The sequence below is a fragment of the Colletotrichum abscissum genome (assembly GCF_030869225.1).
Source record: "Colletotrichum abscissum strain IMI 504890 chromosome Unknown Scaffold_45.1, whole genome shotgun sequence".
NCBI lineage: Eukaryota > Fungi > Ascomycota > Sordariomycetes > Glomerellales > Glomerellaceae > Colletotrichum > Colletotrichum abscissum.
Window position 1 is genome coordinate 81,608 of NW_026850376.1, and position 26,280 is coordinate 107,887.

The window sequence follows — 26,280 nt, forward strand, 5'->3', positions numbered from 1 at the left end:
TCGACTTCCTGCACCACGCGGGGTATCCGGTTGACATGATCCCAACGACATGTCCGAATTCTCGACAGAAGCTTTCGCGCTTCTTGGCGTAGCCATCGCCGTCATCTTCTTGAGGACCTATGCGCGAATTGCCGCTGTTGGCTTCAAGCGTCTGCAGGCAGATGACTATCTCATGCTATTTATCATTGTAAGTCTCTCGATAGCTGTTGACCGGTATGAGTACGAGATACTGACTGGAATGCATAGTTCACGTACTCCGCCGAGACTGCTTTGGCGTACAGCGTCGGAGCGCATTGGAAGGGACTCGCCAACAATGGCATGACGGATGAGGAGCGGAGAACTTTGGACCCAAACAGCGAAGAATATTCGACAAGGTAGGGCGATGAATAATGCTATGTTTTGAGGCAATGGTCTAACATCATACTCGCAGGGTCAACGGATCGAAGACACAAATCGCGGGATGGATTACTTACAGCTGCCTCGTCCTCTGGCCTGCAAAGGCTGCAATGTGCACGTTTTACCTGCGCCTAACAGTATGGAGCCCATAAGAAATCAATCATGCGCTTTAAAGCTGACGAGTCGCTCAGGAGGGATTGCATAACTTTCGCAAGCGGATCATCGCGGGTTTCGTTCTGATCGCGATAACATGGCTGGCAGTATTGTTTTCCATCACCTTCAGCTGCTTTCCGATAAGCAAAAATTGGCAAATCTACCCAGACCCTGGCAGTAAGTCCCGCATAACTCTCTCATATGTCAATGACTAAAGGGCAGCCAGACTTTTGCCAGCCGGCCATTTCAAAAGTCAACATCATCGTCACCGTCTGTCTCAATGTCATCACGGATTTCTACCTGCTAAGCATACCGATACCGATGCTGTGGAGCGCCAGGCTACCCCTGAGACAGAAACTCGGCCTCATTGTCCTGTTCTCGGGAGGTATCTTTGTAACTATGGCCGGTATCCTACGCTGCGTGCTCATCATCACGGTAGGCTGATCCCCATGCCATACATACGAGGCTCGATAGCTGACTTGTGCGCATCGCAGAACCCTGTCACAGGAGCGCAGCAGGCAGGTTCGTGGGCCGTCCGCGAGACCTTTGTCGCAATCGTCACCACCAACATCCCGATGATCTTTCCCCTACTTCGACGCTGGCTCACACCCATCTTCGGCTCCATCTCGAGTACCCTATCACGAGGTGGCACCAACAACAAGTACGACAAGCCTAACCGTTCCGACCTACCGGCACCCGGGAGCATCATGCTTGGAAGCGTGACGGAAGGCAGCAGTAATAAGAAGAAGAACCGGCCGCCATACACGCAGTATCCGATTACAGAGTTTACGATGTCCGGGAGCGAGGAGCACCTGAATAAGTCGCCACCTTTGCCGGGAGGCATCAGCAAGAATGTGGAGATACATATCAAGGAATCGAAAAGGGCTAGTGAGAAAGATACATCGAGTACAGACAGCAATATCGAAGGCCGAGACGCATACTTTACGGTCGAGGTGAACGGAGTTGAGAGGCCAAAAGCAACGAGGAGTAAGAGCTATCGAGAAAGCATGCGATCTACGTTCTCAGCGGGCGGTAATAGGAAAGACGACGGCATTGTATAATATGCCTTAATATGGAATTAATCACATGATATCACCGCCGCACTCTTATAGTGATCATTCAAACGTTTCAAATGCCAATAGTATGGAAGTGTTTGGTAAAAGGCGAAATGACTTGAGGTCGGCCACCCTTTCGCTGAGCATTGCATTGCTGATGATTAACAACTCCCCCGTGTACTAACTTGCCATAGGTTAAATGAACCGGCGAGAGAGACTGGATAAAGGAACGTGAACTGAATAAGTTGAAACAGCATGACTTTTGGCTCTTCTCTCCAAACGCAGTAGAAAACTTGCTTCACCTCCCTATCCAACATCATCCTCCTGGACTACAATCAACTTAACTTCCCTCAATTCCTAAATCATTTTGCTCTGCAGTCTATAGCAACTAGCATCGATCGCACCGTATCGGATCCATTCCACGACCTCAAACCCAGCAGTGGTTCTCGCGACAAAATGCACAAAACCTCCCCGCATCAACCACCACCACCCCGCCATTCCGATCCAACAGGTTCCTACAGAAACACTCCCCGCAACGACACCGCTGAGGCTGCCACGGGGTATCACACGTATCAACCCGCGAGGCCTGTAAAGCGGGAGGGGTCAGTATCCTGGCCCGAAGGTGCGGGTTGCCCGCCTGACGACTGAGGCGGAACGGCAAGGCGGGCAGATGAGCGTGTACTGAGGGCGGAGGTGGTGACGGAGACGGAGCGTGTTGTCGGCGCCGGGGTGGCGTCGGGGGTCGAGCTGTTGCGCTGCGGTCGTTCATGTCCTCTGAAGACGAGGATAGGAATGGAGAGGTGAGGGGGGATGATCCGGGTGTTGAGCGGACGTAGTCGGGGACGTGGTTCCGGGGGTGGCGGTGGTGATGGAGTTCCGGGGTTATGGAGTCGTCGCTGAAGGAAGGGGATTGTGATGTGAATGTTTCGGATGCGGGAGTCGGTAGGGACGTCCAGGACGAGTCACTTACCCACTGGGTTTCGGGGAAGACTGGCGAGGGCTGCTCGTCGTTCTCGATGCTTGGAATGATATCGAATGACGTCTCTGTTGGTTCTTCTCTCTCGGGGCGTAGTCTGGACCTATGGGCGTCTCTCCATGGAGAGGGTAGATAATGGGCTGGGAGACGAGCGCGTTGTGTGGTCTCCCAGTACGAGGGGCCGGGAGGCCAGTGGATGTACGACTGCGTGCTGTGACTGTGCTCGTCATCGCTGTTGTCTCTGTCATATCTTGGCGCTGCGTAGCCCAGGTAATCGCATCGAGGATCTTCGAACGTCTCTTGTTCCTCATAGTGGGAGTTTGAAGGATGAGGTATGTTGCCAAAGAAGGGTGAGCCCTGCGACGGTGGGAATGGACTGCGGGCCGGAGACGAGAGTTGAGGGTGACGGTTGCGGCGGGGGGTATACATCGTGCCTCTGTTTGGCCGGTTTGACGGAGGCGTGTAGAGAATTCGGTCTCGTTCAGTATCTCGGGAATCAGTCAGAACTATAGTGCTTGATTTACGGAGGCATAATCATTAGGTAGGTAGGCTAAAGATCCTCTTTTGTATCATGATATCTCAGGAAATCAATAGCCAGTGATTCACAACAAAGTAGGACTCCCATGTAACAACGCGCTTTAACAAGCAAGACTTCGTAGTGATTAGGATATAACTACGGTATGCCAGAAGATTGATTCATCGTTTCGGTCGGGGGCTCGGAAGTTTGGTTGCTGGTGTCACGTCCACCTGAGACTGCCTTGGTTTGCCGTATCGTCAGGCGTTAAGTATACTGTCAGGAACCCAGGTTTGGAGAGTGTTTGCATCCTACAGTTAGTCATCATGCTGCTATTGTTTGGGAGGAAAGCCTAGGGATCATCGCCAAGTTCATCGGCATCGAAGCAACCGGACATCCATTCCAAGCTTGTACCAGATGCTGGTGAAGTTATGAGGTTTCAATTCGAGAAATAATGTTAGCTAAGATGCAAGCGAAACTTATTCTCCTCTGTAGCATCGACCGTACAACCATCAGCTCCTACCCAAACGTTGTTCTTTGGCCTGATATGTTCCTTGATATCTGATGAGTGAGGCTCAGCATCATTGTACCGAACCCAACTACATAGAGCTCGTATACATAGAGCTCGAATCAGTTCGAAATGGATAGCTAAACCAACAGGACAGAGAACCCCGATGGAGGCGGTGAAGGTTTCTGTGCGGGGCTTCCTTCTTTGTGAAAATTCACCGAGGAGCACATCTCCCTGGCCTCACATTGCCCGCTCAGAGAAACTAAGAAAAGCCCAACGAAGGTATAGATTGTATACGCTATAGACCGTTGCTCATTCTCGTTCGTTCATTACGTATTCGTTCCAATAACAATTCTCGATTATGAAAAGGAATCGAGTACTATAGACTGGCCTTTGTTCCCTTTCCTAGTCTCTTTCCCATTCTCTTATCATTGTTCTTCCCAGGCTCCTTCCTATTCTCCTTCTCGTTCTTTTTCTTATTTGTTCGTAGCGTATTCGTTATAATAGCAATTTATAATAATTCTTTAAAGTAGCGGACTACTATAGACCGATTCTCATTCTCGTTCCTCTGTCACGTATTCGTCCCATAGTAACTCAGGACAATCAAAAGCAAACCAACCCAACGAACTCACCCCTAGCTAGCACATCCTCTACCACCTCAATCTCTACACTTCCAATGCCGAACGCCCCAATGGCCCCGATGAATCCTGATCCCGCCGACGACGAGAGCGAACCCGAGCTGTTCGTCATGCAGGACTTTGTGCCAGCACCGAACCTCACGAAACCACGGATTCAAATACTGAGAGCTTCCCCCTTCCCGTCCACCCCACCCCCGCCACGGAGCGACCGCCTCGGGCCCCACCAACCCCGCCACACCCCGGCTGCGCCTCCGCCCCACATCGGCAGACGACCACGGCCCCCCGAGACGAGGGAAATTTTCGGTCCTTACTCCGGGAACATGACGTCAGCGTCTACTCTTCGGATTTTGCGCTCTCGGGCTCTGGCCAAACGTCGGGCTGGGTTCATCGCAGTCTCGTAAGAAAAAATGCCATGGAGTTTCCGGCTGAAGTATCAGCCGATGTGTCCGCAATGTTGTGCGTTTGTCACCAAATACCGCTTCTATACCTATAAGCCCCACCTCGTCACCTGTAATCGCTTCTTGCTCATCATTCACTTATCAAGCATACAATGTTCATCTAGAGATAAAATTGAAATCTACAGAAAGGCCATATTCATTCCCCTCAAGTATGTGCACAGAATAGACAATACAATTACCACAAACCTCGGCCGTTCAGTAAGACGTCTCTTTTGCTCGTTTCCGTCCGAGCATCAAAACCCATGCAGGTATCGGTGTCATGATGCATATAACCACACCCAATGCAATGCTATGCTGCTTTCACAGTCTATGCCGTCCTCATCACTCTCTCGTCTACTTGCGTCCTCTCGGCACCGTGCTCTCTGCAAATCGGATGCCTCTCCTCGTCGGGGGGACTCTCTCTCCACCTTCGTCATCTGAATCATCATCCTGATTTGAGCCGAGCGCAGCCTCCCTACGGCGTCTCTCAGCAGGCGTCTCTCCGCTGTCCAAATCCTCCTCGCTCTGGTTCGACAGAACCGCCAGTCTGCGCTTCTTCTCAGCAGCCGTCTCCTCGTCACCCTCGGCGTCTGCTTGTTGCGCGGGTGCCGGTGGCAAGGCTGGCGCCGTGTTCACCCGCTGAGGCGTGAAAGACCCAGAACGTTTCTCGTTGGAATCGCTTCCAATCTTGATGGTCGGAATGTTGGCATGTCTGTCAGCCGGCGAAGGAATATCTCCCTTTGCAATTGACTTTACGCGCTGAGAAGCAGTGGACTGGTCCACAACCTGTCGCCGGGTCTTGTCGTCAAGCTTTTGAACTTCACGAATGAAGTCCTCCTTTGTCATGCGCTGGCCAACTCCACCAATCGTAAATCTGATGTGTCGGTCATCCTCCTTTTGACCTTCTGCAGCGTTCTTCGCGTTGCCGGCACCTCCGCCCAGGTATTTCTGCCATCCTGACTTTGCAGGTGTCTTCGCTGTGCCGTCGGCGCTTGACTCTCCGTTGTTTTCGTCTTCAGCCGCAGGCTTCTCCGATGCTTTTAGAAGACCTCCCATGCCAAGGTACTTCAGACTTTGCTGGGTAAGGCCTGTTCCAGGTTCCTTGGGAGCCTTTGATGATGGCAATTCGTAAGTCTTGATAACTTCTCCATCCTCATCTTCGACAATAATCTATGTACTTGTTAGTTTCTTTTCTCGTACATCACCAATCTGGAGAAACTCACGGTATTGCCGAACTGGAAGGCTCGAGCTGGCTCATGCCGTCTATCGGCTTTGCTCTTCTCCTTGCGCTTCTCCACTTCTGACGTGTACACATCCCCGACCTTCTTTTTGAACGAATCCAGGGTCCAGTTGAACTTTTCACCTTGCTTTGAATGGGCAGCCGCAATAGCCGACATGTCGGTTTCGACTGGTACGCGATGATGAGCTTCAGCCTCCGCAACTGCCTCTGCTCTACTTTCAGAGCGCTCGACAGTCAGCACGTCTCCATCCTCATTCTCGACCACCAAGTTGTCTCCTTCCTCGTAGATGGAAATCTTGGGTGGCGTTTGCGTTCTGCTAGATCCCTCATCGGGGGATGGTGTGATCTCGTCGTCGTCCTTCTCCGGGTCTCTCGCGCGACCTCTTTCAGAATCGCGCCTAGGGGTCGTAGTGCCTTCGGCGTCGGGTGATTGAGGGTCCTTCTCGTTGAGGAGCGGCTCGCGTTTAGTGGGGAAGATGGCGGATTGGGAAACAGGTCCGCCGGGCCCGATGCCATCGTCCCACTTGTTCTTCTTGCTGCTGCGTTTCCTTGAGGTTGATCGAGCGCGAGACTTCGTTCCGTCTTCGTCTTTTTGACGTCTCAAGAAAGCGCCAGGGAAGCCTACTGGGGGTAGAGTGCCGGGCGGGAACTCGGGCATCTTGAGCTCTTCTCCTTCGGTGTCGGACATGGTTCGGGCTTGCGATCGAGATTGCGACGAGATTCTCGGGAGGCGGTTCATCCAGGTAGGGCCATCTTCGGGGGCGGTGGTGTAGGACATGGTGATTGTCAACGTGTTGATGCGCTTGCCGAGAGTAAACACGGCCACGGATGAGCCATGAACAATGATGGACGAAATGACTAGGAATGTCACGATGGGCCAGATGACCGCAACGAGTGTTCTGTGTTCGATATCTTCCGGCGGGGTGTCGGAAAGCGGCACGGGCGTCTCCCACTGCAACTCAGCGCGAGCTAGAATGGCGACGAAAATGGCACCGACGCCGATGGGACCAAAGTGACCAGCGAAAACTGCCTCACGCCAAGTTTTGATGTCCGGTATGAATGGCTTCAAGATAAGCATGGCGGGAATGCGTCGGAACAAGATGACGAAAATGGCGATTACAACCAAGCGCCAGGGGGTGATGCCCTCAGCGACGTTGTTGTACTGTTCCCAGGGGATGATGGTTCCGAGGAAGACGAAATATGCCAAATTGATCAATAAATCGATGACGTTGGACACGTGAGATTCTTCCGTCTTTGAGGAGAACCAACCGTCGTTTGAGAAACCTACACCGGCAGCGAAGCCGACTAGTAGATCGTCCATACCGAGCAGACTACCAGCGCCGGCACAGAACAAAGCGAGCACGAAGTAGAAGACCAGGAAACTCTCCCGATCAATCAGATCGCGCTCCTCTGCAAACTTGATGCCGTGACGTGCGATGTAGCCAACGAGGAAGCCGAAAATGGCGCCAAAGATGCACTCATAGAGAATCGTGTAGACAATCCAGTGAAATGTCGTTTTCCGGGCATCCATGTGCTCCTGGATCAGGTAGATTCCGAGGTAGACGAAAGGGAAGGCCATGCCGTCGTTGCAGCCGGACTCTGCCGACAAAAGATCTCGCAAATGCTTGGGAACTCGCTTGGCGAATTTGCCCTTACCGACGACGGAAGAGGCCAAGACAGGATCGGTAGCAGTGACACAGGCGGCAATGACCAAACTCTCGAGCCAAGATAACGGGTCAATGAGCCACCAGATGAAGAGACTGACAATGAGCCAGCCAAACATCATGACGGGGATCAGCAGAAGAGTGACGGATCTCCAGTGCTTCTCCATGTAGAACTTTGGCAATTCGACACCGACGGCGAAACATTGGACGACGAGAACAATGCGGGAGAATTCGATGGTAACCAAGTCGACATTTCCCCAACTTTTCGGGTCGATCAGATTGGCGGCGTGGGGGCCAAAGATAATACCACAGATGGTGGCAACGGTAGCTTCACCAATGTACATCTTCTCCTTGATGATAGAGGAGCACAGCATGAAAAGCGTGGTGAAGCCGCCCAAGATGATGTACACCAAGTGCGGCTTCGTGATTGAGAGGTGATCCCACGCCATGGTGGCGGAATTGGGAGGTTATCTCTATGTGTGGGTGTTTATTCGGTTGGCGTTGGTGGAATACTAGGAATTCGTCGCAAGCCGTGTTACTTGGGGTCGCTCAACCGCCGGCAGCAAAGGGAATGTAAGCTGGGCCTGGCGAAGGGCGCGAAACTCCCCAGTCAATGGATTGCGTCCCGAGAGCGAGGATGGCTCGATGCATTCGAGGGAAAAGTCGGCGTGCCAAGAGGCAGATGGGCCTAAGGTAAGGAAAGGATCGGGTGGTGTCGAATCGAGTCGAGTCGAGGAAAGTGAGAGAAGCGGATAAAAAGTCTAGGAGCTATGAGGTCACCAAGCGGGTGTTGCCTCTTGGTGCGCGTTGATCGGCTTCTTGTGCGCCTCGTTCGGGATTGCGACTTCTGGGCGAAGATGTCGCGACAATGGACGTCCTGGTAACAATGTCGACGAAATCTCGGGTCAGTATCGATAGACCTCGAGGGTTTACATGAACAAAAAGAGCGACAGAAACTAGGAAAAGCTTCGGGGTTCATGGAACCTAAGTATGTCGCAGGGAAAAGACAGCCAAGATGTTGGCGTACTGATAGCAGAGGATGATCCATGCAAGAAAAAAAGCCAGGCCCCGCTTAGCGCCAGTTGGTGGGGGGTACCACTGGGGCGTGGACCTGGCAAGCCTGGGGGGCAATACCTAGGTACCTGGAAGGCAAGCCGCAAGTGGGAGAGAAAGAACCATTTTCTGCTCTTTTTTCCCGGGCTGCGTTCCCAGTGGTTCTTGCTGTCCGCCGTCGGTGGGAGGCGGATGGCGGCATGGCTTGGGGGGGGGGGGGGGGTTTGCTTACGTTGGTGTCTGTTGTCTGGTACCTCGAAAGTACCGACGGGATAGTCGTCGTCCTTCCATTGCGGCTTGCCGTACAGAGTAAACCTTGCCAATCCATCACTCGAACGGTGCCGGTGCCGTCTTCCGGCTGTATTCTGCCCGCACTTGACTTGCTACGTCTATAAAGTTCAAAGACAGACATTCATCAGCTTGTAGGGGATGCGAATCCGCGGAATAAGGTTGTCTCGGTGGTGGCTCACTGGCTCTACCGATATCGCGCCTCAGATTTGGGTTCGTCTGGCAGGGTTGATCAGGTTGCGTACTACGTAGGTTCTGGATGTCTGCTCATCTACACTAGACGCCCTGCGGATGAACCATGCCTGATTACGGGCTAGTCTTGTCCCAGCTTTTCAAGTAGCACGCACACGCCCTCGGATGCGATGCGATACGATAGGGACTAGGGAGCACGTCGTGTGAGACATGCTGCCCAGAGCCACGTTCCACTGCAACGGGCCAGATCCTTCTCTGTGTGCAAAGCACCTTGTTCTGAAATCCGCGTCTTCCATTGTTTTGGTGACCGGCACTCGGGACCGATGGGAATGCGACACGCATACTTCTCACACATTGCAGCGCCATGATGCGCTGGGGGCAACTGAGAGGAAGTTCGAAACTCCGAAAAGATAACAAAGGAGCCCAATGACGAGGGTACAGATGATAGTGTAGTGTCAGCGGTGCTCGGTTCCAGACGGTGAATGGCCCATGTATGCCAAGCGGCTCAAAACAAGGATGTACCCAAAGTGACCGACTTGTTGCCATGACTGGCCGCGTGGTGTCGTAATCACCCCCGGGAGGCGGTTAATCTCTTTTGTCGCACAGAAAAAAGTCGCATACGGAGAGACAGGGCTAGGATGACATGAGATAAAGCGCCGTTGAGCGGAGTCGAAAACTTGAGCCTCTTTCTGCCGGGTTGAGCGACGGACGGTGTCGCTTGTTGATTGACTTGCTATCAGTTCACCGATACGTCTTGCAGTAACCCCTCATTCGCAACGCATGTCGTTGAAAACCCCAGATTTCGGATCTGGTGTATGCACCGATTTGCCATGGACTATCTGTAAGGGTCCATTACTTGTGTCAATCCTACAGAGTCTTGTCCTTCTTGGAGTCTCTTGACGAACCGTTGGCAAAAGCTTGACCGGTGTCTTTTTGGTGCCATTTTGACAGTTCTTGGTGAGTTTGTGCGACTTGGATTGGGTCTCCCAAGGCTCCAAGCATTGGCGGCGTGATTTTGTGCCGCGAGGTTGCTGGCCAAGCCAGTTCGCGAGATCGCCAACTCCATTTGGAGGCTCGGCGCCCAGAGGAGGCGGCGTCACCGCCCACTTTTTTTTCGGGTTGTCGTGGAGAGGCTGGCTCGAGTCATGACTGTGTTGTTGATATGTTGGTTGTATCTGTCGGCAGCTTGGATCCTGCACACAGTACTGCTATAACGTCAAATGTAATCGTAATTTCTCGAAGCGTCTGGTCGTCAAGTGTGGTGATGATAGTGTGGTGCTTTCTTGGTGAGGTTGAAGAATGGTACGTAGTGACATCTGAGGTGAGGTGAGGTGAGGCGAGGCAAGAATTAATGGAAGGATGCCGAAGTTCCTCCACATTCGTCCCGTTCCTTCCCTCGTCTTTCTAAGTTTCTGTGTGAGGAAAGTGCAGTCGGCACAAGACTGAAAATACTTCCGGGATACTTCCGCACGGTTCCCACTGCGACTGCCATTCCACACTTCCACTCCAGTCTCCAAGTCCTCAGCCAGCCAATCCACAGTATTGTTTTTTCCTTCAGGTTCCTTCCCACTGACACTAGGAAGATTTGGACCCTGGTCTCGTCGCAATGTTTTTCTTCCTTTCTTTTTTTTTCTGCCCGTCCCTTGCTCCGCCGGAGAATGACAAGGTGACAATCAACGCCCGTGTTATTGCAGTCGCTCTCGCTATCCATGACAATAACAACTGCTGGTATCCGGTCCAGGAAAACGAAAACTCTACTCCCTGACGGCACTCCAAGAATACCTTATCTCCTGACTAGCGACAATCAACCTGAATACAGCACATCAGCTGCGGCTGGCCTAGGATCTCTCAACAATTTGTGCCAAATTCAAATACATAACATCAACAATTCCAGTGAGACGTCGCACTCGCCGGGGCTGCCGGGCCTCTCTCGGAGTGGCCTGCACTCAATCGATTGCTCACTCGCGCTCTCTTCAAGCTGCCTTGCTGTGTTAGTAGGTACTTTGGGAGGTGGGCATGCCACGTTCCGCCTCGATTTCTCACTCTCCCACCACCCTCCGCCCTCCTCCTCCGCGGTCCGCCAGACTTTCGCGGCACTCCATCCCCCAGGCCCGTCCTCCTTTTCCCCCGTACCCGCCAATAGCCTTTTCGTCTCTTCATCTCTAGCCACGCCGTCTCACATTAGCCAACAGCCTCGCTTCGCATCGTTTGGTCCGAACATCCCATCCTCGCCCTCCCAACTCATCTTCTTGGTAATGTCTATTGTTCCCCAGGACAAGCACGTATTCAATCGCAAGGAGCCCGCACCAATCATGGCTTGACCTACTCAACTACTGCATGCCCATCCAACCCTCAGAAGACTGCCCTGCTGTAACCCCTCCTCTCTCTTTCTCTCCCCTTCCCACCCCTCCAATTCGCTCACATGCGCCGCGACGTCACCAATCCCTTTACCTTCATTCGCCCATGATTCAGCAAGCCAAGAGTCTAAGTCAACGACCACCCGCGATCTACTCGTCACTCCGCATATTCGGTCTACGATGCGTCTTCTGAGTCTTGACATGCCAATCTTTTCCCTGACGAACTCCTTCTGCCCCGTTTTCCCACTCATACTAGTCGACAAACACCCTTGCCTCTCTCCATCACTCTATTTGCACTAGACCTGAAGAACCCCAGACTCGCTGCCAAAAGCTTGCGCGAATAGCGCACTACACTTCACCTTCCTGTTTGACCGTACTACGGATTGCTTGGGTGCAGGCAAAGAACACAGCAATGCTTGGTGTTGACGCAATACGAGTCGAAGAGCTGTTTCCACCCATCGTTTCCTCATGCCCGCACACATCGGTTGACGGAACTCTCTGTTTTGTCTGTTTACGCTTTGATGTTTGCTCATCCTTCTTTTGTAACGTGCATTTTGCTTGGGTTGTGTCACCGCGGATGACTGATTCTCCACAAGCTGAACCAGTCTCGGCACACGGATGGCGCCGTTTGGGCCAACTGATCAGCCCTGCATGGCCGTTCCGGTGCCGCCGTTCGGCCGTTGACCGTAGAGGCATTGTCGATCTCGGCCTTTTGCGTTTCGTGCAGCAACCATACCCAGTCCCATCAACTGAAGTTATACCGGATCTCTCTCTCAACTCTCAACTCTCCCTGCAACAAGTCTGACTTTCGGACCAGACTCAGCTGTGCATTTCTTACGTTCCACTGCCTTTCCTGAACATTTTCCGCCTTCATCGGCCCGATGATGGGACCCCGCTTCGGGGACTCGGACCCGCTGAGGCTTGGAGATCTCATTCAGCCCTCACTCATCCCCACAACTAACCCACAACCCTCAAATCGTCGCAATAGAATCCCAGATTTCGCTGCAAACCAGCAACTCACTTCGAGTCAGAGTTCATCATCTAAGCGTCGATGGTTTAGTGGTAAAATTCTCCGTTGCCATGAAGCAGCGTCGGGGAGCCGGGGGTTCGATTCCCCCTCGACGCAACCTTTTGCTTTTGCATGATGTTCAGAAGCCTTTTGCTCAAGGAAATATCTCATTCACTGCTGATAGAGCTCTATCATTGTATCTGTGTACTTCGTCTGACTTGCATGAGCTTACTTCAGTTGCCAATGCCTTTGCAGAAATGTTTGCAACACATTGGTGACTTCTCCAGTGAAGGCAGTGAGTTGATGAGGGTTTCCACCTTCTACAGACATAAGAGTAGGCTCTCTGACTGAATCATTCATAACATGTTTGGGTCAGAGTGGTTGTAAGTCATGAAGAGAGACTCACGCAAATCTCTATTACCATCTTTATCGCAGCCTCCTCTAGGAATGAGTTTGTTTGACTCTCTTGTAATGCTGCGGCAATGCCTCAAGTAATTCTGAAGCAAGGTATATAAGTATGAACACGGAACTCGGTTAGAACCAGTAGGACTCTCATCATCGAAGCAAGACGTAACAGACAACAGACAGACACAACATCATCACAAAGACAACCAAAATCAGGAAGTCAAGCAAGAAACAACCTCCACAATGGCCAAAGGCAAAATTTTCAAGAGCAGACGTCGCGTCGAATTGAAAAGGGAGATTGAAGAAGAACAGCACGAATACTATGACGCCGCCCCAAGCTCAAGCCAGCAAAGCCAAGGCAGCATCGGCGGCACCAACGAAGACAGCGGCGTCCCCGGCCCACACCAGCTCGTCTGGCCCTTCTCCTACGCGGTACTCCAAGCCCACGCGGCCAGCCAGAGCGACGGCGGCGCGAGGCTTCTCGAGGATGCCAGGTGGAAGTGCTGCACCTGCGGCTATTACAATGCGATGCCCGCACGCGGGTTGAGGCTGATGCACTGCCGGAACCCTGAGGGGTGCGTGGTGAACCCGGGGACTTTGCAGGTGCACGCTGGACCTGCTTCGTGTTGTGCGATTGTTGGGCCCGAGGGGGCTTGGACGCCGATGGATGTCTTGGATTTGAGGTTTCGTAGTGAGGAGGCGATGATGGGGGCGAGGGGAGATTGATGATATTGGCAGTGCTTGGAGCTATGATAGAGTTACGGTAGCCTAGGTAGTAGTTAGTTTGATACCCTATTTTGAACACACTCTTTCTTGAAGGGCTGTGAGTTCGCTTAGTTTCAAGGTGCAACATGTACCGACCTATGTCTAAGAGCATGTGAGCATCTGCTATCATCCTAGCTCATAGCCAAGTTGCAAAGTACACCTACGCTTGCGTAAATACAGAGATTATTAGTGTTGACATGCTCACGCCTGTCCTCAATGAGATTTGGCCGATGAAGTTCTGATTGAGCTAGAATCCACCGCCAAACCTCGTAGGTGAGTTGCTCCGCCTGAGCCTCTCGACGTCTGGATGCAAGTGAGGCGTTGCACATGTACCAGACGTTGATCGAGTGATTTTTGATGGATAGTTGATGCTTCCGCGAGCTCTTCTGGTGTATGTCTTAGAAGAACAGTCGTTGTTATGAGTGCTTGGTTGTGACGCGCGATGAGTGGGAAGTACTTGCGACACGAACCTCTGAGTTTTGGGGGAAACGTGGAAGATGTCAACGGCTAAAGGATCTTCATGAATCACACTGATGTCTTCTCAAAAGACGAACTACAAATATTGCGAGGATAAACCCATAAGCCCCGAAATAACAGCCCGGGAACTCCATGTCCAACGTCTCAGTCTTCCGCCTACGCGAATCCCAGCTCAAACCATTGCTCAGCCACAACACACACCCTGAGTAATATCTCGCTTTCCCATTCACTAAAATGTCTCTCCGTATGGTCCCTCTAACTCTACAAGAATTTGCATCTCTAGAGCCGCCCGAAGTCTTCCGGGAATACTGCTTCTGGACATGCTGCCGGTGCTTCACGGACGGCAACCGTATGCCGGCCGAGCCCGCGACCCAGGTCTGTCGAAATGACGGCGGCCGGCCCTGCTCTCGTGGCTATGGGCGACACGGTATCCATGTTGGGCCGTGTCAGTGGTGCGTGGTTTGGATGCCTAGGTTACTCTTGTTGGCTTGTATGAGGGCGGTTGAGATTGATGAGGTCAGGATGTGGTGAGGATGGGAGAGGACGTCTTGCGGTTACAAGGTTTAAGACCCGTACAGTAGAGAGGGTTATGACAGAGAAAATCCCGCATCTGATAGTATAGTCATATGAACACAGTCATCTTGACAATGGAATGAGATTGGCTTAGCCGATCATCGACTGAGTATCATTTGAGGAAACCCGCCTCCACCACCGGTGTCCATACTGCAAATACTCCATCAAAGCCTAGGTAGTCTCAGGTTCACCAACCGATAACATGTGATAGAATGACCGCTTCGTCGCCAGTTGTCGTGCGCTCTCGTAGGTGCTGCTACATCTACTTGTGTGATCACGTTCAACATTCCCCAAGTAATCAGGAAGAAAACCCAGAAGGGCAGTGATGAGAAGCGAGACTCTGACTGTTGGTTGCCTCCCCTTGTCGTCTAAGCCTCCTCCACCTCATGAACTCATCGTCTGATGTCTTATTTGCTTGGGACCAACACCACGTTGCAACCTGGTGGCCGAAGCTCATTCACCAGAACGCAATATGCTAGGATAAAATGCCTCTGAATCACTGCCTTTCTACACCCTCATGTCAACATCATCTCCTTTTGGTTGGCTTGAAAATGAGATAAATACTGATCCGGATCCTGACTTTCAGTATTTGGATCCCTCTCACATGGTATCTTTCTCACTTACACAGCGAACCTCCTCTGATATCATCAGGTAATTTAAAACGTAAGAGCGACTTAACATCTTGAACACTAAACATCTCGAACTGCCACCATGGCGAAACTCCAGAAGATCAGGATGCCAGTCTTTTGGAACAGTAACCGCCCGTGGAATCTGAAAAGACGGTGCTGGTGGACTTGTTGCAAGTGCGGTACCAGGAACGAATTTGAAGAGGGCCGCACCTTGACACAATGCCGGAAAGCGGATTGTCCTGGAGGAGACGGTCCACATTGGGGGCCTTGTAGTTTCTGCTCGGCATGGGAGCCGGTGAACCTCTTGGGATGAGGAGTGATATGCTACTATAGCCGTCTGCGTCATCGACGGCGACGACGACGGCTATAATAGAATAATCTCTAGGGGTTGCCAGTGACAGGCAGTCCGTAGGTTGAATAAGTCTGAGTCTCAGGCACTTGAGTAGTGGAGTACTCATTCGGTACCTCAGAGATAGAACGTAGTCTGAAGTTAGCAAGTAGTTTGAAGTTAGTAGTTGGTCTGAAGAAACTCCAATACTCTTTAATATTAACCGCATGATTCACATCTCGGAGCGTTTGTGAGACAACTTATCAATCGGCAGAATTCACCATGAGAAGTTGAAGAAAATAAGTCGAATTATCTGTCAAGTACCAAAAATCACAACCTCGGATCCCTCACGCACATAGCAACCATGTAGTAAGAGCCAGATCTTCACCATAAATTTCTTCCAGCCAGTCATGTACTCGAAAATTGAATCCTCCTCCAACCCCTCGAGACATCCTAGCATCTCCCAACCCACCCGTCCATAAATGTCGTTCTAAGGGCAAGAAATGCTACCGAACTGGTTCTTTGTGGCTTGCCACCAGCTAGACTCAACCATGCCGGCATTACATCCAACACCGGTGGTGAAACTCCAAGCGAGGTTGCCGTTGCTGCCGCCGCAGCTGGGACTGCTGACGGCACAGGCGCCGAAGCGCTTGAGGTTATCCCAGAGGCCGCCGCACTTTCCGGGGACGTCGTCGACACCGCTGGCGGTGATGGACCAGCGGTTTTGTGAGTGGCTGCAGGTGGCGGCTGAGGCTAGAGGAGCGATGGTGGCTAGGGCGAGGACGGCGGTCGAGGTCGTGAACTTCATTTTGTGGTGGTCTTGTAGGAGTAATCTGATGATTAAGAAGGAGAGAGATCGTATAGATGTTTTAGGGGTGAATATATTGAAGCTCTGTAGTGAACTGTGTGTTAGATGAGTGGTGGTGGTGGTGATGAGACGAGGCCACCTACTAAGTGGCGGTTCATGAGACTTATATCAGTCAGAGTTTTTCGATTTCCGAGGTCGCTACGAGCTGCGTCGTCTCTCAGTGCGCCGTCCATCAAGCTCAAGGAAGCTGCCTAGAACGGGTCTCACGACAACCCTGCAACGGCGATGAAGACAAGGGAAGAAGCAGGCATAATCATCACGAGAGCTCTCGACTGTTACTCTGGGCTGTAAGCTGATTTGATCCACTGCGAGATAGAGTGGACTCAAACACTCGGCAGAGCCCGGCCCGGGAGCTTCATCTTGGGAAGTCACGAGTTGTCAACTTGAGCGAGTGTGAAGAGTTCCCAAGCGGTGAGGCTGACGGTCTAGGTTCTGAGCATCCTTGTATCTGAAATCTGATATTCTTATCGACTGGCATTACTTCGAGACCCTGAACCCATGGTCCCAAGAGGTGTTCAGGGTTGTATCCAAAAGAGGCAGCTGTCCCCGACGAAGAACGGGATAAAAAGGCTACAGAAGGCGCTTTGCTGGGGAATCCGGCCGTCACTATGCGAAAAGGGTCCTGATTTGGGACAAAACTGTCAGATATACGAAGACCTCGACGGGACCCGTGGGGTTGAGGAGTACCGCAACACGATGGGGCACGGGTGTCAATATTCGGCTTACTGTGGGCCAAGCCGAACTCTTTGCGGGCCATTGATCCTTCCCGTTGCTGACAGTTCGGTGAGTCGGAAGCGGCAAGTCAGCCTAGATTTCCTCAGGGGCTAGAGGTTGGAGGCATAGCGACATGGTCCGTGAGGTTGGCGATTCGTGATATTCTTAGGTGCTGAGTCTCTGGAACTATCGGCCTCCATCACCATGGAAAATGTTCAGCGGCAGCGTGTCGGCTTCAAAATCCCATCAACTGGCGGTTCAAACTGTGATCCTGTCGCGCTCGGCCAAATGGTCCGAAGCGACATGGATGCCATTGACGATGGTGTAATAGGTCAATTTTGGCACTAGACCTTGCGGTAATCTGTTCACTAATATCAAAATATCAATTGGTTAAACTCTGCAACCACATCCTTCTTCAATAAGCTCTTCATCATCCCGGAGAAACAACGTTTGCGGGCATCTCACGTTGGGTCTGCGAGTAAGGTCGTATGGAGTACGAACCCACCACTAGCTTACAAGTGGAGTTTTGCGCGGGTACCTTGTTTACCCATGGATAAGGCCCCACGCGCTTGGGGATGGAACAGGTTCCAACCTACCATTGCGCCTCTCTACTTTCCCAATGTTCACCACGAAGTTCGTCGGATGCCATGGCGGGATGTGCCGCACTACTTACTTGATTTCCCATAGCGAGGATCCAACATCTTTCAATTAGGGCCCTCGTTCACACTTGCCAAGGACTTGGCAGACTGCTGGCAAGGCAGTTGAATTACACCTTTGAAAATCTTATTACTTCTTGCCAGTCCTCGATAAACAGCAGGAAAACCATATCAGAATCGGCCAATTAGTGTAGTGCTATGCTCATGGAGAGAATACGCAAAGATTTCTTCTAGCTTGAATGACCAAACCAATTGGTCCTCACGTCAGTAATCATCATCGCGCTGCTAGGACACGAAGTAGGCTGCCGCGAAGCACATGTCGATCAACTTGTGTTTAAGGGGAAAGAGCCATGCTCGAGTACCGCTGTTTCCTTCTCTCCTGAAATGGCGCAGGTGAAACCTACAGCATTAGTAGACAAGATTCGAGGGCAACAACACAGCCTTGTGCCGCGTGCCACTGTCTGAAAAACCTACCGGTACCGCCATTTGTTAACGTTCCCAATACTGTTTTCCAGCCTGGCCTTATGATCAGTACTACTAGAATAATCGAGCATTTGTCGAGATTCTGGTGTTGCACGAAGGAGAGAACCTGACGTACCCGGATAACACCTTTCGTGATCTAGCTTTTCCTAGCATTGGCGATCTGCCACCTTCAGTTGCCAAGGTAGCTGACGGCACCCCAGTCGAACTATCCCTACCGGCGGCAACGTTGGCAGCGCGTTGTGAGAGGCAAGCGTTCAACATTAGTAACACAACAGATGGCGACGGTGTCTGGTACTATAACATTCAGATACCAGTTACCTGCGCTGATGAGACGTCTGATGCAATGAGTGCTTCCATTCTTCGTCCCAGTGTACCTACTGAAGATTCGAAAAAGTGGCCAAGTGCCTATACAAAAATCTGGGGATTCGAGAAATCCATGTGGAGTTCCCAAAACATTAACAGCTCGGTTTGTGCCATGCAGGCTTTCCACAACCGTAGCGTCTTGGTATCTGCGCCTTCAGTATCTAACGTCTACTTATGGGGAGGTTCTGATTATTCGACAACCGATGTCGAGTCATTGCAAGCCTGGAAGTGCCGATACTCCTCGTGGGAGAGGATCATGGTGTCTGTCGAGATGGTCTCCGCCAACGGCAAGCTTGTCCTGGACAACACCAACCCTCCACGCCCCGATCGCTCGACATCAACTCCGTGGAAGGACCACATCCCAGTGCCTTTTCTCGATCCTCAAACCGATGGATTGGAAGCGGAAAGTTGTGGTAGCGCTTTTCCGGAGGTGGCTCGGACGCAGGGCCTGGTATCGTATTTCAACGCTTCCAACATCCTGATCGCGCCTTACGGGCAGGTCCCACTCGAAGCCTTTGGTGATCCGCAACAGAGCTGGAAGATTCTCGAGGCCCTGAAATACAATTGCGCTCTTCTCAGTGCACAGATTCTCAATATTGAGAATCGACTGAGAGTAGAAGAAATGCAAAACGAGGAACTAGAGCCACTGAGCGCAGTCCTGATGAACAACAACGCCAAGCGACTCGTCCAAAACCCAACGACGACCTACCTTCTCGTAGGAATTCTAAGCTTTGTTGGCATAATACATATCTTCATGCTCTTCTCGTCGGCTTTACGACGATTCACGAGGTGGCGAAAGGGATTGCTCGATATGGATGTTCAAGGGCTGGCAACTAGTGGGTTTAGCAGCATTGCAATGATGGCCGCTCTTCTGGATTCCTCGGACTTTGCGAAGCATAACCCTGAAGATTCGTATAAGTTGTCGAACAGGCTTTCATCTATACGCTTTCGTATGGGATGGTTTCGGAGGGAGTCGGATTGAACGGTACACTTTACTGTTGGGGTTATGGTTATGGACGATGATGACTTCAAATTCGTGGGCAGTAAGGAGACCGTGGGTGATGAAAACTTGGGTCGCGAAGAAATGAACAGGCGAGATGGGGACAACACAGACGAGGACAGCCAAGATATGGATAGCGAGGACGCTTTGGAAGGCGAAGAAAGATCAGAGTTTGAGGGTATAGGCAGGCCTGTTTTCACAGCATAGGAACTCTGGTGCTTATCCACTCCTTCCTTTTCTTTTTATGTTTGCGATGATAGACTTACTTGAATTTGCTTCCATTTCAATACAAACCGAAACCTCAAATCAGACCCCAGTTACAATAGTGACCGTCCCCGTGATATCCGGCCTCAGAGCCGGCAGTCGTCCGCGACTCCCGGATACGACCCCACTCCGCTCCGATCTCAAGCCCGCCGACCAACGGCATCCTTCCAGACCATACCCTCCGCCCGACTTCCAACCACAAAACAAACTTACCCGCCAAATATCGCATATGACAATCCCACGCAAGAACACATCCAAAAGCTCCCCACAACCAATCCCCAGAAGTAAACCAAAAAAAAAAGCAAAAGAGTTCACCCCCCCGGTGGCGAACGGGGGCTACATCTCTTGGTGCACATGGTGGGACTCGAACCTTGACCCTCCTGGTGTAGGCTAAGCCAGCTGAACAGGAAGCTCGCCCGTAACCATCCCGCCAAACGGCAGCTTTGACCTGACCTCGCAAGCCCGTGAGGCGCCTGCTGCCGTTGGTGACGGGAATGGACTTGAGGGGGTCTATATGGGCTTCCTTCCTGCGTGTATACACTCACCAAGGTGTCGGGTAAGAATCATCAGATGAATATTTGTAAGGCAGGTGCGGTTGACAACCCACACTGCCTGGCTCCTTCCTCCATGGTTCTAAGCCGGATCAACCAGAACCCCTTCGCCGCCAAAGACTAAACCAGGATCCCTGAGCCTCACAACCACCAAGGCCGGACCTTGATTGAACCCCTCCTCCGTCATCAATCAATCAATCATCAGCCTTAACACGTTCTAGCCCCCCTCACCCTTCCCAGACTTGACAAACAACCCAGCTCGAAAGGCCTACACCCAGTCTTTGGTACCGTCGAAACCCCGCCGCATGAACTTCTCTGTAGCGGCGCGAGAGGTGACTGGTCGCGAGACTCGAGCGGCCGTATCCGAAGAAGCTTGGTTCATGCGTGGCAGACCGGGGTGAGCCCGCTGGGGTCCCAGCCGGCTGCGCGGCGCCCCGGACCGGGGGAGTGCATTGGGGGAAGATCCTTGCGTCGGGGGGCCTTGCATGACAGCTGCGTAATGGAGGCTCAAAGAGGCGGGGGAGAAAAGACAATATGATTGCGGATGCGGCGTCTGTCGGCCATCCAACAGTCACTATAGGCACAATCCAGATTCCTGCAGAACCAGAGGGCTCTGACGCTCAGTTGTAGGCAATTCATCTTGCTTCTCCAATTTCGTCTCCAGGCTTAGCTATCTCTATCTGCTCAAGCCATGCTATGTGGTATCTAGTGTTACAATGTCCGTATCTTAATGAAGGTATCTTGATGCGCCGTGAAAGGTCATAATCCACGCAATCGTCATACTTGGCGTTCTTCGCCCTCTTTCCGCAACTCCAGCCACTTTCTGGGGGCACTTTGATGCGTCGGGCTGTCTCCTTCCTTACTTTTCCTAGCTGTAATCTTCCGACAAAAGAAATAATAATCTTACACATTAGTAGTTGGTCTCTTCAGTCGTTTCGCTTCAGCATTCGAAATCCAGATACTTCGAACCCAACACTCAAATAATTCCATGCATGACAACGGCAAGGACTGGTAGACCCCACGCGATACGACCTCTTGGTTTGCTGGCCATACCGCCGTTCATGAGCAAAGCATCGAGAGGGTTCACCGGGGCTGAAGAGGTGCTTTGCGGTGAGGCCTGGTTCTCAGTCGTTGTCGTTGAAGTGACAATAGTGGTGGGAGGTATAATAGGGGGCGCCTGACTAGATACTGGCGGTATCGCTGTGGTTGCCGGAGGCAGAGGCGCCTGGCTCGACGGCGGCAGTATAATAGGCGTTGATGTTGATAATGATGTTGTTGGTGGCGGCGGCGGTGGAGCGACAGACGTCGTAGCCGGCGGAGGCGGGGGTGGAGGAGGAGCAATGGCGGTTGTTGAAGGCAGAATGATTATCGTTGTGGTAGATATCGTCTGCACTGCCGATGACGTCTGTTGGTTGAGTGCGCCGCAGAGCAAGTTTACCAGGTTTCCGGACAGAGCTTGGCCAAGTATCGTGTTGACCTGTACTTGAACAGACTGACAAACGTCCTGGAGATTACTTTGCATGCGAGTCAGGCCATTTCTGCATTTCTGGGAGCACGTTCCCGTGCTACCAAAGTCGGTGGCTTCGCATCCTTCGATGGGGTTGTTATATGACAAAAGGCAACCCAGCGGAACGGAGAGCTCTGTAATCAGCTGGAAATTAGACAGGCTGAGTGATGTGCTTCCGACGCTGATTGTTGCTGCTGTTGCTGCTGACGCCAAAACTAAGAGCTCGACCAAGCGCCGCTGAGGGCATTCGAATATCGGCCTCCTCATTTCGGGTGTTTTCGTCCGTCGGCTGTGAATGAGATCGCGTTCTGGCGTGGCGTAGCCGCCGTTGGAGGTGTTTGAGATGATTTTCCCACTCGGGCGTTGTTGATTGTGAGATTCTATTCGTATATTGGTTGTAAATGTTTCGTGGCAGATGGTCGAGTCGTCGTCGACAGGACAGTGACGAAGCGGCCAGAAAGACGGTGGCCAACTGAACTTGACAGACCAGGATTTGGCTGGGAGGCACTTGACTTTTGGGGATGGAATGACAGAAGCGTGGCAGTTCGGGCGGCGGGCAGTGAAGGCCAGAGGGTCGAAACGTCTTGCGTGTCAGACAGAGGCTGCTGGGGATGACGGCACAATCGGCTGGGAGAACCACGTCAATGCGGGTCGCAGGGCCGGCAGGGTCCAGAGCTTAGACGACCAAACGGTTGGGTATCCTGGGGCGTTGATTTGAAGGTTTTGGTGTTGTCTGGCTGTGAAGCTGCTGCTGAGGAAGTGCTTACAGATGACGATGGTGTGAAGGTCGCGGGAGTGCGCTCTCTTTTGGGCGAGCTCGTCAATGCCAGCAGGCCGCTTTGGTGTATATTCGAGATCTGGTGATTGGGGCGGCTTGAGACTAAGAGAGTCGTTGGTGATGAAGTGTGTTTCTTGTCTTAGCCGGCATGGACCATGCGCTGGTCAGACAGGGTTTAGGGGAGCCTCTCTTTTCTACCACATGGGTAGAGGATGGGCGGAGAAATGGACCGATTGAAGAGAAGAGATCCAAAGGGATGACTGGTCGGTGGGATTATTGACGGCGAGGTTGCCGATCGTGATTCACCGTAGCGAAGAAGGGTTGCACTAGCAGACTAGCAGACGAGCAGACTTTAGGTCGGACCAAGTCGGGCAAGATGAGAGGAAATAAAGAGGCAAAAAGGTTCAGGAGCTGCCTTTGCGCTGTTGGAGGGTGAAGCTTCGTTGGCCTGTCTATCCGTTTTCTCGCCTTCAAAGTGGCATGCAGTCCGGACGGATGGTGTTTGTCCGAATGTGAAGACGTCGCTGATTGGAAGGGCGGAAGCTGTAAGTCAAGGAGTTGGTTGATGAAGCCACTTGGGCGTAAGTGACACCGGGCGACGGGCAGTTGCGTCTGTGTCGGCGTCGGTCCGGCTAGGACTGGGAATACGGCAAGGTAAGGTACCTTAAGGTAGGGAGAAGGGACGGGGCGAACAGAGGAAGGGAGAGTATCCGCAGGAGGGTGAGGGTGAGGGTGAAGGTGAAGGGTGAGGGCAAGGAGGTGCGATCAAACACTGCTGATCTTGAGGTTGGGCGATCCGAGGTTTTGTGAAACAGAGTTGCTGCCGTCCGCTGCTCAATGACACCCAAACACGCTGCTGTGGCTCTGGACTTTGAGTTCCCAGGTCAGACAGAAGAGAGACGCGGAGCCGAGTGTTCGGGGACGCAAGGAATGCAGGTGGCCTTGATGGAGAAGTGGGCGCAACAAGATAAGTAATCTGTAGACAACAGGTTGAAGAAGACTGGACGAACAGATGAGCAGCTCGCTCAGATATGAGGACGGCGAGTGACGAGGTCGGAGAGTAGTTGAGGGAACGGGAAGACACTAGTCGACTGCGTCCTTATGGCTCTATTCGTCAAGAAGACCCTTGTCTTTCTTGCAGTCTTCCCTCCTTCAGGAAAGACGTCAAGAAAAATGTCCGTCATACTTGTTGATTTGCAGCCAACGAGCTGGACTGATGGCATGTCTCTGGATGGATCATGGGAGTTCTCCGTAGGTAAGGTATGTGGTGAACGGGGCAACCCCTGCGCAGCCGCAGTTCCGTGCAAAGGCACAAACGCCAGGGCGACATCTGACAGGTTGCAGCATTTGGGACGTCAACGGAGGCTGCAGAGGCTGCAAAGTCTTGCAAAGAAGCAGGGGCTCCTTGATGAATCCTTGAAGTCTGTGAACCAGTCAGTCTGCAGTTATGATGAGTAAGTGGTGAAGGAGTGGTGGATTGTTGGCGGGAGGGAGAAGAACGAAACACTTTTGGCGTTTGAAGTCAAGGTGCAGCTAGCCCCTTGTGGGTCTGTGATTGGCCTGTGTTGCACCTGGGGGAGGCCCTTCCAGCTGTGGCCTGCCGCCTGCCCACCCAAAGCGCACAGGGCCGTTTGTGGCCAGGTACACAGTACACCGTACCTCACAGTGGAGGAAGAGCCACAGACTCGTCGGTTGTGCCCGCCCGGGGGCAACTTGGGGGAAGCCATTGGCGCCTGTGATTCGTCCAACAAAAGTCACTGGCTCACAGCTGAGAAGGAAGTCTGGGGTGTTCCCGGCCAACCATTTTCTCACTCTGCGCTCACTCACTCGCTGCTCCTCGTTCATCCAGTCACTGTAAGCTTTTCCTGCCTACGGGGACCTCACGAACTCTGTCCGACGTCGGTCTCATGAACTCTGAGATGACCTGATGTTCATTGGTTGGCTACTTGGTTGATATACTACCAGTGAGAGCTGTGATTCGAGAGGCCGACCAGGAACAGTCGCAGCTCACTCAAAAAGACTCATCCTCAATCCATACTCACTCATCTGCAAACATGTTCGTCCGAAAGCTGCCTTTCACTGCGTTTCTCATTGATGACTTCTTCGTCATCAACAAGACCTCTAGAAGTCTAGAGCAATATCGCGTCTTCGCTAGTACGGACCGCAAGTCTTGCTGACGACTGAATTCATTTACGCAGGTGGACCAATACTTATTCCGACACGCGACCACGTAACGGAAGCCCTTCACGGCTTCCCCCACAACGGATACCTCTTAAAATAGTACTGGGAGCATCGAAGCAAGAAACAAATGGCTTCCAGCCACGTTTAAATGCTGATAAAGCCCTCCCTACTTCGACTTCATACTTATAATTCTCATGCTCTCCCGGCTCGCATGATGCTCCTCATGTACTGTCTCCTCCAACTGCTTCAGATGAACGAAATGATACGACGCCGCTTATTCTCTAGCTTTGGTCAGAGCACACACTGATCTAACGGCACCACGTAGCGAGTGAGATGTCGCAACTAGGGAAATACGTCTTCCTCTCGACTCATCTGTGAGTAGGAACAAAGACAAACTTACAGGAAAACCTTGTATGTCGCTCTTGATGAGACCTCACAATCATAAATAATGAGATTAGACGCCCCATGCTGCGCCACTCGTGGCTCATTCGGTTGAGATTAGGTAGCAAACCCGGGGAACTGGGCATCGTGGAGAGCGCATTGATGCACATCGCGGCCACATCTACTTCCTTGGTTATACCTTAAGTTACCGTGCCTCAACCTTATCGTTACCGCAGCGCGCCACCACCTCATCATTTCATTTTTCGTGTCGCCAGCCCCGGAAGGCGAGAGGCCTATGATATTGAGAGATTGGGATTCCCTAGGCATTTACGATGAGGCTTCATCGCGTCATGCAAGAGGCTTAGGCAGCAGCATTCTGTCTCGAGCGGGGTGGTGGGTGATACCCTGGTACCCGCCTAGTTCAGCCATGCCGCATCACAGAGCCACAGGAACGAGACACCAACGTATACTAGTACTTTATCTAAGTACCTTATTATCAAAGAAAGTTAATTCTTTCTAAGTTATAAGTATAAGAATATAGTTTTAATAAAATAATATAATACCTACTTAGTACTTAAATTAAAATACTTTTTTAAACTTACTATAAAAAAAAATAACTATATTACTAACTACTTATTATTAAAGTCTATAAGTAGCGCTATAGTTTTAATTATAATAGCTTTGCTTATAATAAGCAAAAAGTCTAATTATAAGTCCTTTAAAAACCTCTAATTAAGAGCTATAAGAGCTTCTAAATTAAGTTAAAATACTTATTAAAATACTAATAACTAAACTAACCCTATTATTACGACCTAATATATATAACTAAGACTAGGACTCGCCCCGCAGGCTTATAGCGGCTATAGTATACTATATA

The 26,280-nt window shown here is 51.7% G+C and overlaps 9 protein-coding genes across 9 annotated transcripts; 5 read left to right on the forward strand and 4 right to left on the reverse strand.

Annotated features, from left to right (window-relative positions):
• Positions 1-49: 49 nt before the first annotated feature.
• Positions 50-1,610, forward strand: CABS01_13439 (uncharacterized protein; the record flags this gene model as incomplete). The annotated part of the gene is made up of 6 exons (XM_060546782.1): positions 50-187; positions 247-374; positions 431-533; positions 588-726; positions 776-984; positions 1,044-1,610. The coding sequence occupies 6 exons, from the start codon at positions 50-52 to the stop codon at positions 1,608-1,610; spliced, it is 1,284 nt and encodes a 427-aa protein (XP_060394842.1).
• A 566-nt stretch (positions 1,611-2,176) lies between these two features.
• CABS01_13440 (uncharacterized protein) lies at positions 2,177-3,009 on the reverse strand (the record flags this gene model as incomplete). The annotated part of the gene is made up of 2 exons (XM_060546783.1): positions 2,177-2,500; positions 2,575-3,009. 2 exons carry the CDS (start codon positions 3,007-3,009, stop codon positions 2,177-2,179), a joined length of 759 nt encoding a protein of 252 aa, XP_060394843.1.
• Positions 3,010-4,278: 1,269 nt separating this feature from the next.
• On the forward strand, positions 4,279-4,641 carry CABS01_13441 (uncharacterized protein; the record flags this gene model as incomplete). The annotated part of the gene is made up of 1 exon (XM_060546784.1): positions 4,279-4,641. The coding sequence occupies one exon, from the start codon at positions 4,279-4,281 to the stop codon at positions 4,639-4,641; it is 363 nt and encodes a 120-aa protein (XP_060394844.1).
• A 390-nt stretch (positions 4,642-5,031) lies between these two features.
• CABS01_13442 (sodium/hydrogen antiporter) lies at positions 5,032-8,030 on the reverse strand (the record flags this gene model as incomplete). Its single annotated transcript, XM_060546785.1, has 2 exons — positions 5,032-5,847; positions 5,901-8,030. 2 exons carry the CDS (start codon positions 8,028-8,030, stop codon positions 5,032-5,034), a joined length of 2,946 nt encoding a protein of 981 aa, XP_060394845.1.
• Positions 8,031-13,128: 5,098 nt separating this feature from the next.
• CABS01_13443 (uncharacterized protein) lies at positions 13,129-13,611 on the forward strand (the record flags this gene model as incomplete). Its single annotated transcript, XM_060546786.1, has 1 exon — positions 13,129-13,611. The coding sequence occupies one exon, from the start codon at positions 13,129-13,131 to the stop codon at positions 13,609-13,611; it is 483 nt and encodes a 160-aa protein (XP_060394846.1).
• Positions 13,612-16,147: 2,536 nt separating this feature from the next.
• Positions 16,148-16,465, reverse strand: CABS01_13444 (uncharacterized protein; the record flags this gene model as incomplete). The annotated part of the gene is made up of 1 exon (XM_060546787.1): positions 16,148-16,465. One exon carries the CDS (start codon positions 16,463-16,465, stop codon positions 16,148-16,150), a length of 318 nt encoding a protein of 105 aa, XP_060394847.1.
• Positions 16,466-18,721: 2,256 nt separating this feature from the next.
• Positions 18,722-19,723, forward strand: CABS01_13445 (uncharacterized protein; the record flags this gene model as incomplete). Its single annotated transcript, XM_060546788.1, has 1 exon — positions 18,722-19,723. One exon carries the CDS (start codon positions 18,722-18,724, stop codon positions 19,721-19,723), a length of 1,002 nt encoding a protein of 333 aa, XP_060394848.1.
• Positions 19,724-21,532: 1,809 nt separating this feature from the next.
• CABS01_13446 (uncharacterized protein) lies at positions 21,533-22,330 on the reverse strand (the record flags this gene model as incomplete). Its single annotated transcript, XM_060546789.1, has 1 exon — positions 21,533-22,330. The coding sequence occupies one exon, from the start codon at positions 22,328-22,330 to the stop codon at positions 21,533-21,535; it is 798 nt and encodes a 265-aa protein (XP_060394849.1).
• A 2,565-nt stretch (positions 22,331-24,895) lies between these two features.
• Positions 24,896-25,122, forward strand: CABS01_13447 (uncharacterized protein; the record flags this gene model as incomplete). The annotated part of the gene is made up of 2 exons (XM_060546790.1): positions 24,896-24,995; positions 25,040-25,122. The coding sequence occupies 2 exons, from the start codon at positions 24,896-24,898 to the stop codon at positions 25,120-25,122; spliced, it is 183 nt and encodes a 60-aa protein (XP_060394850.1).
• Positions 25,123-26,280: the final 1,158 nt, after the last annotated feature.